Source organism: the organism of the source record quoted next, unplaced genomic scaffold (genome assembly GCF_019419815.1).
Source record: "Pyrus x bretschneideri cultivar Hongxiangsu unplaced genomic scaffold, Pyrus_bretschneideri_v1 Contig45, whole genome shotgun sequence".
Lineage (NCBI taxonomy): Eukaryota > Viridiplantae > Streptophyta > Magnoliopsida > Rosales > Rosaceae > Pyrus > Pyrus x bretschneideri.
The window spans coordinates 54,448-69,320 of NW_025999779.1; the positions used below are offsets into that span (position 1 = coordinate 54,448).

General features: G+C 37.1%; 1 protein-coding gene across 1 annotated transcript; it reads right to left on the bottom strand.

Annotated features, from left to right (window-relative positions):
* Positions 1 to 886: 886 nt before the first annotated feature.
* On the bottom strand, positions 887 to 10,178 carry LOC125469769 (cytochrome P450 71A22-like). Its single transcript, XM_048567538.1, has 5 exons — positions 10,047 to 10,178; positions 9,731 to 9,958; positions 6,335 to 6,455; positions 6,030 to 6,232; positions 887 to 1,276 (listed from the first exon to the last, which is right to left on the bottom strand). Exons 1-5 carry the CDS (start codon positions 10,176 to 10,178, stop codon positions 887 to 889), a joined length of 1,074 nt encoding a protein of 357 aa, XP_048423495.1.
* Between the last annotated feature and the right edge of the window lie 4,695 nt (positions 10,179 to 14,873).

The following is a 14,873-nucleotide window of genomic DNA, read 5'->3' on the forward strand; positions in this document are numbered from 1 at the left end:
AAACTCTGGCATCACGGATAGGTATATTTGCACCGATCTTTTGACATATCCGTAGCTACCTTCATTTAATCAGATTGATTGCTTCTTTTTAGTTATTTTCTCCTCTTTGTCCTCTGCTTTTCGGAAGGGGGCATATCGCTGCACTCCCTTTTGACCTCTTGCACTCCTAATTTTATCCATTGATACTCATTTGACCTATTCAATCTAGTGACAACAAAAAAAAGGGAGTCAAAGAGGTGAAAAGACGGAAATTACTCCTCTTTTCGTAATAGTATCAATGAATTATGTTCTTCATATATATCAATGGTCAGAAAATTGTCTATGTGTTGATCATGTCGTCCCTATTGTTTGGGCCCTTATAATACCAACTACATGGAAAAATCCAGAGATTTAACTTTTTCTTATGTAAATTTTTAATCAAAAACCATGCTTGATCAATCAATTGATCTCCTTTTTCTACACAATGTTTCTTTAATATTGCCATACAACATACTTCTTTAAGACTTCCCCCCCCCCCTCCCCAACGAATAGCTTTCACACATTTTGTAATACAACGTTGCTGTAGCACATAAGTTGAGCAACAATTTGACATAATACTATTAGCATTAACGTTCGAATCATCAAATTGATTCACCAAATTTGTTTACAAATGAGGTGGGGCAATGCTTGCGTCAGTATTTTACATAATTTGAATCAATGAAACACTGTCACGTTATTCAGTGAATACATTTGACGTTCAGTACGATATTTCAATATTAAACAAGTCGATTAAGATCACTCATTCAAGAACACCAAATTGTTGTCTAGCAACATCATAGTTTCTCTAATAACATTTGCATCCCCAACTTCCTAGGCACTGCTAGCAATGGCTCAGATTTTGTCATTGTTATCCCCAACTTGTCCTTCCAATCCATAGTTTCTCTAGTAACATTTGCATCAAGTGACCAATCAAATTGTGAAGCAACATCCCCAATGTAAGATGCAGCATTCTATGAGCCAGAGGAACACCTGCAAACATTCTTCTTCCAGCTCCAAATGGAATCAACTCATAATTCTGCCCCTTATAATCAGTCTTTGAGCCTACGAACCTCTCAGGCTTAAACAACGTCGGCTCTTCAGGCCACACATCTGGATCTCTTCCAATTACATAAGCATTCACAAACACCTGTGCGTCTTTGGGTACAAAGTACCCCATGAAACTGGTGTCATGCATTGCCTTTCTTGGTACTAGGAATGGAATTGGTGGATGCAATCTTAGCGTTTCTTTAATTATGCCCTGCAAGTATGGAAGATTGTCAATATCACAAGTCTTTGACAAGAAACAAAGAAATGAGCTTATGAATGAAAGCCTGACAATCAGATGCATTTGGACTGGTGACTAAGATGTCATCAACGTAGACCAATACAATCACAAGGGAATGATATGTATGCATAAATAAGGAACAATCAGATTGAGAGTTAGTGAAACCAAGCGACAGTAATGTATGACCAAGCTTATCAAACCAGGTCTGAGGGGCTTGCTTTAAACCATAAAGAGATCTATTAAGCTTGCAAACAAATGAAGGCTGAGAAACATCAATAAAACCAAGAGGTTGTTGCATAAACACCTCTTCTTTGAGCGTACCATGAAGAAATGCATTACTAATGTCCAACTAATTGAGAAACCAATCATTTTGAACAGCAAGAGTTAATAGAATTTGAATGGTCACTGGTTTGGCAACTAGACTGAAGGTGTCTGTGAACTCAATACCTTCTTGTTGGTGAAATCATTTGGCTACAAGGCGAGCCTTGTATCTGTCAACTGTACCATCAGGTTTTCTTTTTATCCGAAACACCCATTTATAGCCTACAATGTTTTGATATGGAGAGGGAGGTACTAAGGTCCCAGTACCTGTGTTTTTGAGAGCCTGAAACTCTTCGAGCATGGCTTGATTCCAGTGAGCATGCTTTGAGGCTTGTAGATAAGTGGTAGGCACCAAAGTATCAATATCAATTGGATGTTTAGTGGCAGAGAGAGCTTTTGGTTTAAAGATACCTGCTTTAGACCTTGTACTCATGGGATGAGAGTTGGTAGGAATCAATTGCTAAATTAAAGATGAATAATTTGGCTGCAAAGGTAATGAATGAGATGCTGAGGATACTTGTGGAGAGAACTGAGATGGTACTTGTGAAGATAAAGTTGGCTGAGATGTTGCAAGTGATGGAGATGCTGCTGACTGTGATGTAGGCACTGTAGACGATGGTGAAACATGCTAAGATATAGGAAATGAAAGATTAAATTATGTGGAAGAAGCATGCACTGGAGATTGTGGTGTTGATGAGGTAGAAGACTTTTGTACATCATGAAAGGGAAAATGCCCCTCATTGAACAATACATGCCTTGAAATGTAGATTCTCTAAGATTGAAGATCTAAGCACCGATATCCTTTGTGCTGAAGACTATAACCAAGAAAGACACAATGCTTGCTTTTGTCTTCCAATTTTAAGGAAACATAAGGTTTAAGCCAAGGATAGCAGCTACAGCCAAACACCTTTAATTTTCAATAATCTGGAATTGTCTTGAAGAGGAGTTCCCATGGAGATTTGTCCAATCTCGAAATTGGTAATCTGTTGATGAGATAAAGGGCAGTAGAGAAGGTTTCAACCCAGAATTTGTGTGAGACTTGAGAAGAAACCAATAGAGTCGGTGCAGTCTCTGTAGGTTTTAACCCAGAATTTGTGTGAGACTTGAGAAGAAACCAATAGAGTCCGTGCAGTCTCTGTAAGGTCTCAACACATCCATTTTCTTCTGGGGTGTGAGGACAACTACATTGATGGGAAATACCACTATTTGATAAAAAAGAGTTGAACACAGAGCTAGTGAACTCACCCCCTGAATCTGATCGCAAGATTTTTATTTTATTGCCAATCATGTTCTCTACATAAGCTTTGAAAGATACAAATATAGAGAAAACCTCATATTTAGTTTTCATAGGAAACATCCAAGTATATTTGGTGAACTCATCCATAATCAACAAGCAAAACTTGTAACCACCGACAGAAGAAACTGGAGATGGACCCCAAATGTCACAATGTAGCAACTCTAAACTAGTAGACATAGAACTAGTACTGGAAGAAAATGACAGCTTATGATTTTTGCCTATGGTACAATCTGTGCAAAAGAAAGATACAAACTTGTCACCATTGTGAACAAGTTTATGTTTATTTAATACTTTTCTAAACATAACAGAAGAAAGATGACCGAGCCTATTATGCCAGGTCTTCAATGATGCTTTAGTGGTGAACATAGCAGAATGTGAGAAGGGCACATTGGAGAGACCTTGAAAGGGACAAAATCCTGCTTTAACTGGCCCTTGAAAAAGCATCCTCCCCGAAGAACGATCCTTGATTTCAGAACCATCAGAATCAAGGGTGAAAGAGCAATGATTATCTTTTAAGAATTGATAGGTAGAGAGTAAATTGAATTTCATCAATGGAACATGAAGGACATTACTCAATCTGAAATTAGCATGTGGTGTTGGAATGATAGAATTACCAATGTGATGGATAACCATACCTTGTCAATCACCAATGTACACCTTGTCTTCGCCAGAGTATGGATGTGGAGATTGAATTGTAGATATGTCATTAGTAATATGGAATGTAGCACCCAAGTCCATCAACCAAATAGAAGGAGATTGCTGAGAGCTAATGTGAGCACACATAGCAGCAAGTTTTGCAAGAGGGATTTTTCCAGCAAAAGCATGATTCATTCTCTTATAACAGCTTCATGATCAAAGGAATGGCATATTTGACAGGGAGTTCTTCCACCAGAATTAGAGTGATTTCCACCAAAATTGTTACAAATTCTAGAATTGTTTTTATAGTTGCCATGATTAACACCAGAATTGTGAAAGTTACCTTGAGGATTATTAAAGTTCTTGTGAAAATTGCCACAATTATTATGTGGAAAAGATCCTCGACCACGATTGTTGTTGTGAAACTTTGGTGGAGCATTATGATTAAACTGTTGAGCAACATAAGCATGAGGAGAATTGTAATATTGTGGCGGTGTAGGAATAAGAGGTTGAGACTGCACAGCAAAGGCCTGAAAAGGCTCAGAACCAGATGAGGCAACACATTTCTTTTTGCGATTCATGAAGACTTACTTATTGATCAACAAACCATGAAGTTCATCCAGTGTTGTGGTGGAAATCCTAAGCATGATAGAGTCATTAAACGACTTATACTCATCAGGTAAGCCTTTTAAACTAATAGCAATCAAGTCATGATCAGAGATAGAAGCTTCAGCAATCATTTGAGAATTAGAGAGGCCTTTAATTATTTGCAAATAATCCGAGGTAGGAAGATCACCTTTGTGAACAGAGTGAAGACGAAAACGAAGATGATGAATATAGGCAGCATAAATGCCACCAAATCGATGCTAGAGATTTAGCCAGAGTTCTTGAGATGATGTGATATGACGGTGAATGGAATAATCTTCTCAGGAGAGTAGAATTCAGCCAAATCAGTATATTCTGATCTTTTTTATACCAAATTTCGAAGTCAGGATTCAAAATTCTAGAGTTTTGACCAGATTGATCAAGAACATAAGGCGGCGGGCAAACTTCAGATCCATCATTGATTTCGATAAGTTTATATCGTCAGAAAATTGGAGCGAAGATAGCTTTCCAGACAAGGTAATTGTCATCCTTAAGCTTCGTAGGAACCATACAACTGATATTCTAAACAGTGATGGAAGAAATCGACGAGATCGGGGAATTTGAGGAATTAGGGTTCATCGTTGCAAAATTAGGGGAATGAATGGCAAGATTTGGGGCAATAACTTTAGGTTGCACATGAGACGAAGTTGAAGACACAATGATCGAAGATCAAAGTTTGAAAAAAAATCGAGAGGAATTAGCAGATGCACTAATTGAAGAAGCAATTGCAGGGAAGAAGGATCGAGAAACGGTGAAGCAGAGAGACGATGATACCATGTAAGAAATAAGCCTTGCATTATCTCTTTCTTAATGAGTAAGGAAAATACAACTCAGTATTTATACACTTTCCTAATAAAGCTTAGTGACTAATTGTGCTTAATTAAATCTTTAATCACAGAGATTAGTTACAGAAACTGTTACAACTAAAACTATAACTGTAAAACATAGCTATAAAAAACTGTTAGCTATGAGTTATCCCTTTATGAAGAACCCCTATGCTGTCCTTCAAAGTACCATTTGTTGAGACTCTTCATACCTCCAAAATTATATTGCTTCTTCAGAAATTTGATGTAATATATAGTGATTTGTTTGTCCTTTTCTGGTTTTATTTTTCTTTTACATCAAAATCTACTTTTTTTTTTTTTTTTTTTTTTTTTGCCAGTTGAATAAAAATTTGGATCTTTTCTTGTTGCTAAATGTAGGGTCCTTGACATTGAAAGTGTCCAATTCTATGTGTCATGACCTGTCCTGAGTTTTTTGATGCCTAGTGCGAAAGCTCAAAATGTGCCATTTTTTAATATGGAAACATATGTTAAAAAAAAAAAAAAAATTTAACGAGGGCTGGAACCCAGTCGAAGCTGGGGGGCTAGGCCCTCATGTCCACATTATATTACTTGAGAAAATATACAATAAGGGGACATAATACCTAAACCCCGACAATCAAAAGTACAATCACATACAAGCACTTCTAGCTAAGCTCCTTGAAATTTCAACCTTTAAGAAATTGTCGTCAGGCATTTTTTGAAGCAAAATCATCAATTATATCATCATACTCCAAGTCTTCAATCTCATCCTTTTCAATGCATAAGATTGCTAATCCATTTAGCCTATCTTGAGTCATAGTGGTTCGCAAGTAAGGTTTTAATAATTTCAATTTTGAAAAACTTCTTTTTCTAGGTGCCATGGTCACAGGTACAGTCAACAGTACACGATAAGTAATCAATATATTAAGACACATGTCAGTTTCTTTTATGAAGTTTGCTATTTCCATGGATGTCCAAGGGTTATTAGAGAGAATGCTTCTTTAGGTAACATCATTTGCAAAACCTGAAATTCGGAACATAAGTTGGCTCCATCTACATCCATGGTATTTCCATGTTTCAAATGTGCTTCAAGATTCATACAATTTTCTTTTAGTGCTTGATCATCCAATGAAATTAACTTTGGTGCATCAAACAAGAAGCCAAAAATAGATTCAAAAGGCTTTAACTGTCCAAACCTGTGTTTCAGTTGAGAAATAGCAATATCCACTATAACAAGAAAATAATATGTTCAAAATGATTTTTCAGCAAACTGCTGTTCCCTATCATTACCATCAACTTCGTCATGATGTTTTTTTTTGGGTCTATGACATTTCATTTGAAAAGCAAGGTCAATTTCCGAATGAAGTGTAATTTCTTTAGCATCACTCATAGCAGAAGCAAAACCAGTTTCTCTGTAGTTTTCGAAAAATGTAACAAGTAATTCCAATGCCTGTACAACAACATCAATACGCATGTATTCAGATTGTAATTTTGTACTCACCACGTTAATCTTCAACAAAATGTCATACCAAATAACCAAACTTAATACAAAATCAAAACTTGAAAGTTCTCCTAATGCTAAACATCCTATATCCCTGCTTAATTGAGGATTCTCAGTAATTTCCACAAACTTAAACAAAGCATTTCTAACCTGGGCTACTTGGGATTTAGTTGCTTTAGCACTTTCAATGTGACTTTCCCATCGAGTAGTTAACAATGACTTCAAAGTTAAACCATCAAGATGTTCAAGCAAAATATTCCAACACTTTGTAGAGTTGGAAAACACCATATATATGCATTGACATGCTCCAAAATTTTTTTTTTCTTTAAGATATGAATTTGCCATATCATAAACTATTAAATTAAGACAATGAGAACCACATGGCATGTAATAGGCTATGGGATTTATGTCTAGCAATCTTTTCTGGACACCTTGGTGTTTTCCACTCATGTTAGACCATTATCATAACCTTGTCCCCTCACATTATCAATATCAAGATCAAGAGACTTTAGGACATCTTGCAACTCATTAAAAAGTCATCCTGATGTATCTTCTGTTGGAAATGTGCCCTAAAACCAATCATATGATGATACTTTACGGACATTTCAAACTAATGTAGTTTAAATGTAAAGGGCAAAGATTATTGTTTGAGCCATCTCATATAAATGTTATATGCTTAAACGATAAGTCCAAGGAATATGTGATTGGAAGAATGCGATCTAAAGAAGTTAGATTCATGAGACCATTCTTTCGTTGACACATCCTAAACGTTCCTGATCATAGGATTGTCAATTGGGCATTGACAGTCCGTTAAGATCAATACGTGCTATGTCTTCTCTCAGGGAGAGTGACTAGTCTCGAGTCATTGGTGTGTGTGACATCAAGACAAGTACGTAGGTGCTCAATAGAGAATGAGTTCACTGAACACGATCAACGAAGAGTTCTCATATTCATGTCACATGAGAACTCATGGTTGGGATAATGCAAATTAGTCTTTTGACCTGAGGCATCACAGTTGTCTTGTGGTTAGGTCCTTAATCTTTGATTATGTCAAAGTCACTCCATCAGGAGGGTGTCTACGGCATCGTTGGGGTTAAGCCACTTAACCATGGAGGCAAGTGAATGCGCAACAAGGGATCTCTAACCTTCAAACTGTTTGAGGGAGAATACTCTATGATATGATTAAGAATCTTTGGCCAAAGTATGAATGAGATTTAGGAATGTGTTCCAAATCACATTCAAGGTAATCATATAAGCACAAGACTCACATTGGATAGTAGACATGAATAAATTATCAAACCAAACAATGTGGTCAAGAGTATTGTATTAGAGAAAGACCGTATTGCATTTGTAATCCTAAAACTGAATAGGTTCTCCACCTCTTCTGATTAGCTTGGGTAACCATGACATGCTGCTAGGCGTCAACCATGGTTTGTGGAAGCCCTAAAAGTGTATTATCACTAACGGGAGAATTGAAAGTAAGTTTCAATTCACAATCGATTTGAAAGAGTTTGAATCGCCCACTGCCTCGCTAAAAGGAACCTAATGGATCGTTCACCGAGTAAGGTAGAGTTTGAAGAAACAACGGAGATGAGTAAGAATAATTAAATGGTTTAATTATTTATCTAAGGCTAGGATTAATTAATATGTTAATTAATCAAACGAATAAGTTCGTTAAAGACCTCGGGTTAGTTTTGGGCCGCAAGGCCCAATGGGATTTGAATGTCAAGCCCATTAACTCAAGTTGTATGACAACTTGAATAAACAAAGGGCTTGAAAGCCCAATAAACCTATAGGCCGGCCATGTTAGAAGAATAGGGCTTTTGGTCCATTAGGTCACTTATTTGAAGGGACTATATAAAGGACTTTATAGCCTAAAATTCATTAAGGGTTATTTTTGGGGAAAGGATGAGAACACAAGCTCTCATTTCTCTCTAAAATTTCGGCCACCTTGGAGGGATCATCTAGCAATCAAACTCCTCCAAGGTCACTCATTTCTTCTTCATTATGCCTTGGTGATGAATCATTAGAGGTTCTCAATTTTGGGAACTTGGAGAAACCTTTTCATCTATCCAAATCCATGGATCTAAGATGCAAGGAATGAAGGCCCTCTCTTTGGGTGATTAGCCTTTGCTTATGCAAAGAGGAATCTACAAAGGTATTGATTTCTCAACTCACTTTGTTTTGAGTTGAGTCTTGGTTCACCTATCTACTAGGCTTTGAATTTCATGGGTAAATGTTTTGTTTTTAAGTGCATACAAGCATGATTCCGCCTTTAATTGTTAATTGCATGCTATTGATGTTGCTTAAATGAACATGATCTTCCAAAATAATCCTTCATCTTCCACACTTAAAAACTCCATGAAATACTCCCTTATATTTATTGACCTACTTGACAAGTGAACACATCTCAAAATTAAAGTCATATGTTCCATATGACTTGCATTAGGAGTACAATCAAGAATGAAAGAAAAAAAAATTAGCTTCTTTTACTTTTTTAATGATTGTAGCTTTGACTTTTGAAGCTAAAATAGCTATCAACTCATTTTGGATTTTATGGCTCAAATAGTGATGATGAATCTCTTTATTCTCAATGAGTCGAAAATGCTTTTGCATTATTGGATCAAACTCCACAATCATTTCAGGTAAACCTAAGAAGTTGCTATTAGAGTCTTCATAAGGTCTTTCATTTGAATTGCTAAATTACGTATGGCAAGACATTTCACTAAGCATCACTTGTTTCTAACGATTTGTCTCTTTCTTGATTCACATTTGAAATTCTTTGTCAATTGTATGATTTTTTTGTCAATCTACTTTTCATCCCAACCCAAGTTCTCGAATTAGTGAGATGCTCTTTACTCTTTTCATGTTGGTCAAGCTTGTCACCAAGATGTCTCCAATCGCTAATTCCATCTTTTGCAAACTCACTTTTTGAGGCAATTGTTTTAAACAATTTACAACAAAAGCAAACGACTTTATCCAACTCTTTTGAGTACACGAGCCATTTCCTATCATAAATTTCACCCATTCGTAATTTTTTTTTTTATCATAGTAGTGTGAGGAACATTTTCTAAAGAGTTTGTCCTTAGGATAAGTGAGATTCCTTGAACTGGTCCTTTTTCTACAAGTAAGTCTCTCATTTTTGCATTAAGACCATCCCAAACTCTTGGATCATAAATGTTTAAATGGAAAATAGGTTTAGGAAATTCAATATTTTCCTCTACACCAATATGATCATCATCAACATTTAAATCCACATCACCACCATTTTCATGGTCTTGAGACTCATTACCAACATGTTCCTCTAAATCACCACCATTTTCATGGTCATGAGAGTCGTCATTAACATCTTTCTCCACATAACCACCAATTTCATGATCATGAGACTTCCCAACAACATTTTGTGACTCTTCACCAACATCATTTTCTCTCAAATTTTCAACCGACTCATTCTTTGTAGAAAAATTTTTATTAAGAGATCCTCTTAAACTTTCAGAAATTTCATTGTCCTTTGCCTTTTTTTTTTCCTTTTCATATTACCAGAGAGTTGTTCCCTAAAAGACATGGCTTCGATAATTTGTTCGCAAAAATCGACACATCCCAACCCAGAATGTCCACGTGTCCATCTGAATTGTGATGTGTTGGCCAACACCCGGAGCGAGACAAAGCCATAAAGTAAGGTTAGAGTGCAAAAGTGAGGAAAACTTTAAACTTTAAATAAATAAACCAGAGTGCACACGTGATTGGGTGGTAACCCTTATTACAAAACATGAAGTTTAGAGCATAGTGCAGAAATATAAAAGATGTCTCATCTGTAAAGGATGATTATTCAATACATAAGCAACCTATTTTGACCAAAGAACAGTCAGCTACTTTGACTGAAACCTTGTACTCCCATGAGCTCAATCTCTATGTCCTGGAGAGGCGAAAAATAAAGGTGAGTGGGCCTAGAAAAATAAAGTTTTCTAAAACCTTTTTGAAAATGTGTAACCCCTTGCTGTAAAACAAGTATATGATTTCCCAAAGTAATAATATAGGTAGTAGGGAACCCTACAACACGAATGAGTTAAAGGATATAGGGTGCTACTACGAAATATCTCGTCATCAAAACTCAAATAGCTATCATAAAATCACACCTATGAAAGTTATTAAAAATTCATTGTTATGAAAATCACTGCTCATTATCTATGTAGGCACACAAGTCATACATAAAGTAACTGCATGAACAAGCTGGGTGATACACTCTGACCCGAAATGTCCACTTGGACTCCGAAGCGAGCTATGCTGGCCGACACCAGGAGGGTGACGAAGCCATAAAGTGAAGTGATGTGGAAAATGTGAATAAATTTAAACCTAAAAGTGCCTAAATATAAGAGTGCGCTTGTGAGCGGGAACAAACCCATTTCACACATGATGTCAGAGCATAAGTAAAGTATAGTAAGGTAGGATGAGAATTATACCATCGAGGTAATCTTCAATACCAAGATTTACCAAGAATCCTTGTCGACACAAAAGCTTAGCCACTAATACCTGGAGGGGCGATAAGCAAGGGTGAGTGGGCCTGAAAATAAAGTTTTGTAAAAAACTTTTCGAAAACATAATAACCACTCGCTATAAAACAAGTATAGTTTCCAAAAGATACATACTACGTATAGTATGAAAGTACTTACTGTAGCCTGCAATATCTCAAGAACTCCATGTCACAATATATTTCGTAAATAACCATGTAACGTTCGATAGTCACATAATCTCACATAAACAAATGTATCATATCGAGTGCTCATGACACATGCTGACACACAAGTTCATGCAGAGATATTCTGACATGACCAAGACTAGGTGTAACAATGATATACGCTCTAGTACTACAATCACGTGAAGACTGGTGCTATGCGCATCACATACAAGTCCTAATTGCCTATAGCAATTTAGGACATCACTGGCATCCACAATGGATCCAAAGTGAGTGTACGGTGCGATGTGCACATACACGTGAAAGACTGGCCCTAGCCCTGGTGAGTACTAACACCGGTGTAGCAAATGATGAGCAGATGACATAAATATAGTCATGCCACAGTGATTCAATAATTCTAGTCAGCATAATATTATTCATAGCAGTAAATATAATTATGACATCAATAATAATACGCATATCTGTGCATTGCTTAGGACGTAGCATAACTTCATAATTTCCATCAATGTGCTAAATCTTATAAACGTTATGCTAATCCAGACGTATTGTAGAAAACTCTTTATGAAATGTATGTATGGAAACTAACAATTATATATATACTATATAAAAGAAAAGACTCACTCACAGTTACTTGCGAGGTCATAGCCGTTCGAACTAGGCTAGCCGGAGTCTCCGATAGTAATCGCACATAAGCATAATATTGAGATCCATTAGTAAAAATCAATTAAAACATTTGAATTTGGAGAAATAGACGGCGGATTTGGAATCAGCGCGTCGAAATACGCTAAGGAGGGTCCCGGGCAATTTTCGTATAAAGTCAACCAAGACATCTCGGTTGTCAACTACGTTAAAACTTTAGAATTTCACTAAATGGATGTCAAAAACGAACTTAGGATCTTGAAATTAGCTTATGAGGGTTTTTGAGAAATTTCGAAAAAGTTAGCATAAGGAATATTCCAGAGAATATTTCATAGAAAAAATTCTAGAGAATATTCCAGCTCCATTTGGTAAATGGGCCAACTGGGTTTAATGGGTCATGGATGAATGGCCCAAAGGTTTGGGTCGGGCTAGGATCAGGTTTTGGGATTAAGGCATTTTTTTTTAATTTTTTTTTAACCGGGTTGGGTTGACTTAGTGGGCTCATGGGTTGCACCTGCCAGACCCAGTGAAGGAGAACACCGAATTTTTGGCTGGAAAACTTTTCCGGCTTCCTTTAACTTCGAAACTCAACCAAAATCCGCCATTTAATGCCAAAATGAAGCTAGTAGGTGTAGGGATTCGAGTTATACCGTTTTGGGTCTCAGCCATGGCTAGAAAAAGGTCGGCAACACAATGGTCCATTGGAAAATCTAGGGAAGTTCCTCCCCGACATGATTCCTATGCCCAACACCACTAAACCGTCTCAAAAACATCCCAAACGTAGTCTTAGGCACGATCTACAAATTTATAGGAAGGTTTCAGGCCTTACCTTCGCCAGAGAACTTGTTGGATCAGAGTTTTGCACAGTGATGGTACTGTGCATTAAGGAGACGATGTGTCTCGACCTGGGTTAGGTTCGTGATGGGGAGATTTCATGGGTGGTGTTCGCCTGAATGGCGAGTGGTGATGGTGGTGTGGTCTACTATCAGAGAATGGGGGAGGTAGCTGAGAGAGATTTAGAGAGAGTGAAGAGCGAAAGAGAAACCGGAAGGAGAGAGAGAGAAAGCTGAGAGGGAAGGTTTGGTAATGTGGGGAAGAAAGTGTCACGTGGAAGTGAGTGAGTGGGTGAGAAAGGCGTGTGTGCCCCCATCACCACAATTATCTGATAAGAAAATATTATAAAATAACATAAAAATAATAAAAGAACTAAAATAGTATTTTTTTTTTTTTTACAAAGATAATTTGCTAGATTCATGGATCTGTAAATTTTTCATCGCAGCTTCGAATTCAATTCAGCTTGCACCTACACGTTCGTACGGTTGAGTACTTCAAGAACACAATAAAATAGTAACTTGTACACACCATGAAAAGACGATCAATGAAAGTCAACAATCTCACCTCTAGGGCATTTTCGTCAATTCACTCTTTTAATATTAATAAAATTGTAAAATTAGGGACGGGTCGTCACACTGGGTGTAGGTTTTACATTCTAGTACTACATCATGTGAAGCTGACGCTACGCGCATCACATACGAGTCTAAACAACAAACCTAAGGACAGGTTGGCACATAACTTTGGATCCAAAGCGAACGTAACGGTGCATGTGAACATACACATGAAGCTAGTCCTTGGCCTATGACAATACATCTAACTAATGAACACCATGCAAACATGTAACAATGAGTAGATATAATAAATAAAGATGTCATGCCACATTTTTATACTCGAAATTAATAAAAATATACAACGTAGAAAATTTAAAATGAAAATAACCATCGCATGTGACATCAATTATGTAAAGAAAAACATGTGAAAAAAAATCACACACACACACACACACACACATATATATATATATATATATATATATATATATATATATTTAAAATCGAAAGACTCACTCACTGGTATGTCGCAGGGTGGTAGCCGTCCAACCTATTTTGCCTGCGGTACTCCTCTCGGTGGTCCTCTCCTATATAGAAAATTACTATACTAATCATTAAACTAATAATAATTGATGCAAAACACCTAATTTCCCCTTAGTTTGCTCAAAATAGAATTTGGAGACAATTGGTATTGAATTTGGAAAATCGGAGTGTGGAAACGAAATCAGGGTGTCAAAATACCTGAGGGAGGGTCCTGGGCAATTTTTCAAAAAAGTCAACTTTGATCCACTAACTGTGAACAGTTAACTTTAACGGAATATTCCCTTCTATTTCAAAAATGGGTCCGGGTTGGATCTGGCCCACGGATCCGAGTATGGGCTTGGGCCGGTTTCCAATTTGGGGTTTTTTTTTTTGTTTTTGTTTTTTGGTTTGTTGCAGATTTTCGTCAGAAAATCTGGGGAGGTTTCAAACCCTTTGTTCAAAGCCATTTCACAACCAAAATTTGCCCATAATATATCAAAACGAAGCTTAGGACGAGAGGAATAAGATTTACCTATTTCAAGGCCAAAATTTTGTCGAAGATCGTTTGAAAATGGCTTGAAAGTGATGGCCCGAGTTGTAGTTCTCTGTTTTCGTTAGTTTCAAAGTGGTTTTGGACATGCAAGCTCAAATTTGTGGCCTTGGGGTAGTGGGAAGTCGTCCTGCACCTTCAAACTCAACCAAAAAAATCTACAACTCATCGGAAAACATGGTGGGTTAGGAACCATACTTCAAAACGCGTGGAAACATGCATGCATGCTAGTAAACTACACAGAAAAACTCATGAACACAAAGATAGTGATAGAAACATCACTTGGGTTCAAGATTGAGAGCTCAAGCTCTCGGCTTCAATGGTAGAACCTCGCACCATGCACTGATGCCGCATGCAAGGCCATGGTTGGGTTCCTTGAGCTCCAAGGATTCCAAAAATAATATTTTTGAGCTTGATTTGTTGAAGGTTTGAAGAGGAATGAGAAAGAGAGCTCACGAAGCTCTAAAGAGAGTGACGAGAGAAAGCTGGAACAGAGAGAGAGAGATCCGGCTAAATGAGGGGGAAAAGGAAAAGGCAAAGGTGATGGGGAGATGGAGAAAATTTTTCACGTACCAATC

Coding starts and splice junctions, on each gene's coding strand:
- LOC125469769 (XM_048567538.1), bottom strand. CDS start 10,178: ATGGCTTTGTCTCGCTCCGGGTGTTGGCCAACACATCACAATTCAGAT. Junction 9,959..10,046: donor TTTTAGGGAACAACTCTCTG/GTAATATGAAAA, acceptor TTTTCTACAAAG/AATGAGTCGGTTGAAAATTT. Junction 1,277..6,029: donor ACTTATGTTCCGAATTTCAG/GTTTTGCAAATG, acceptor CCATACTTGCAG/GGCATAATTAAAGAAACGCT.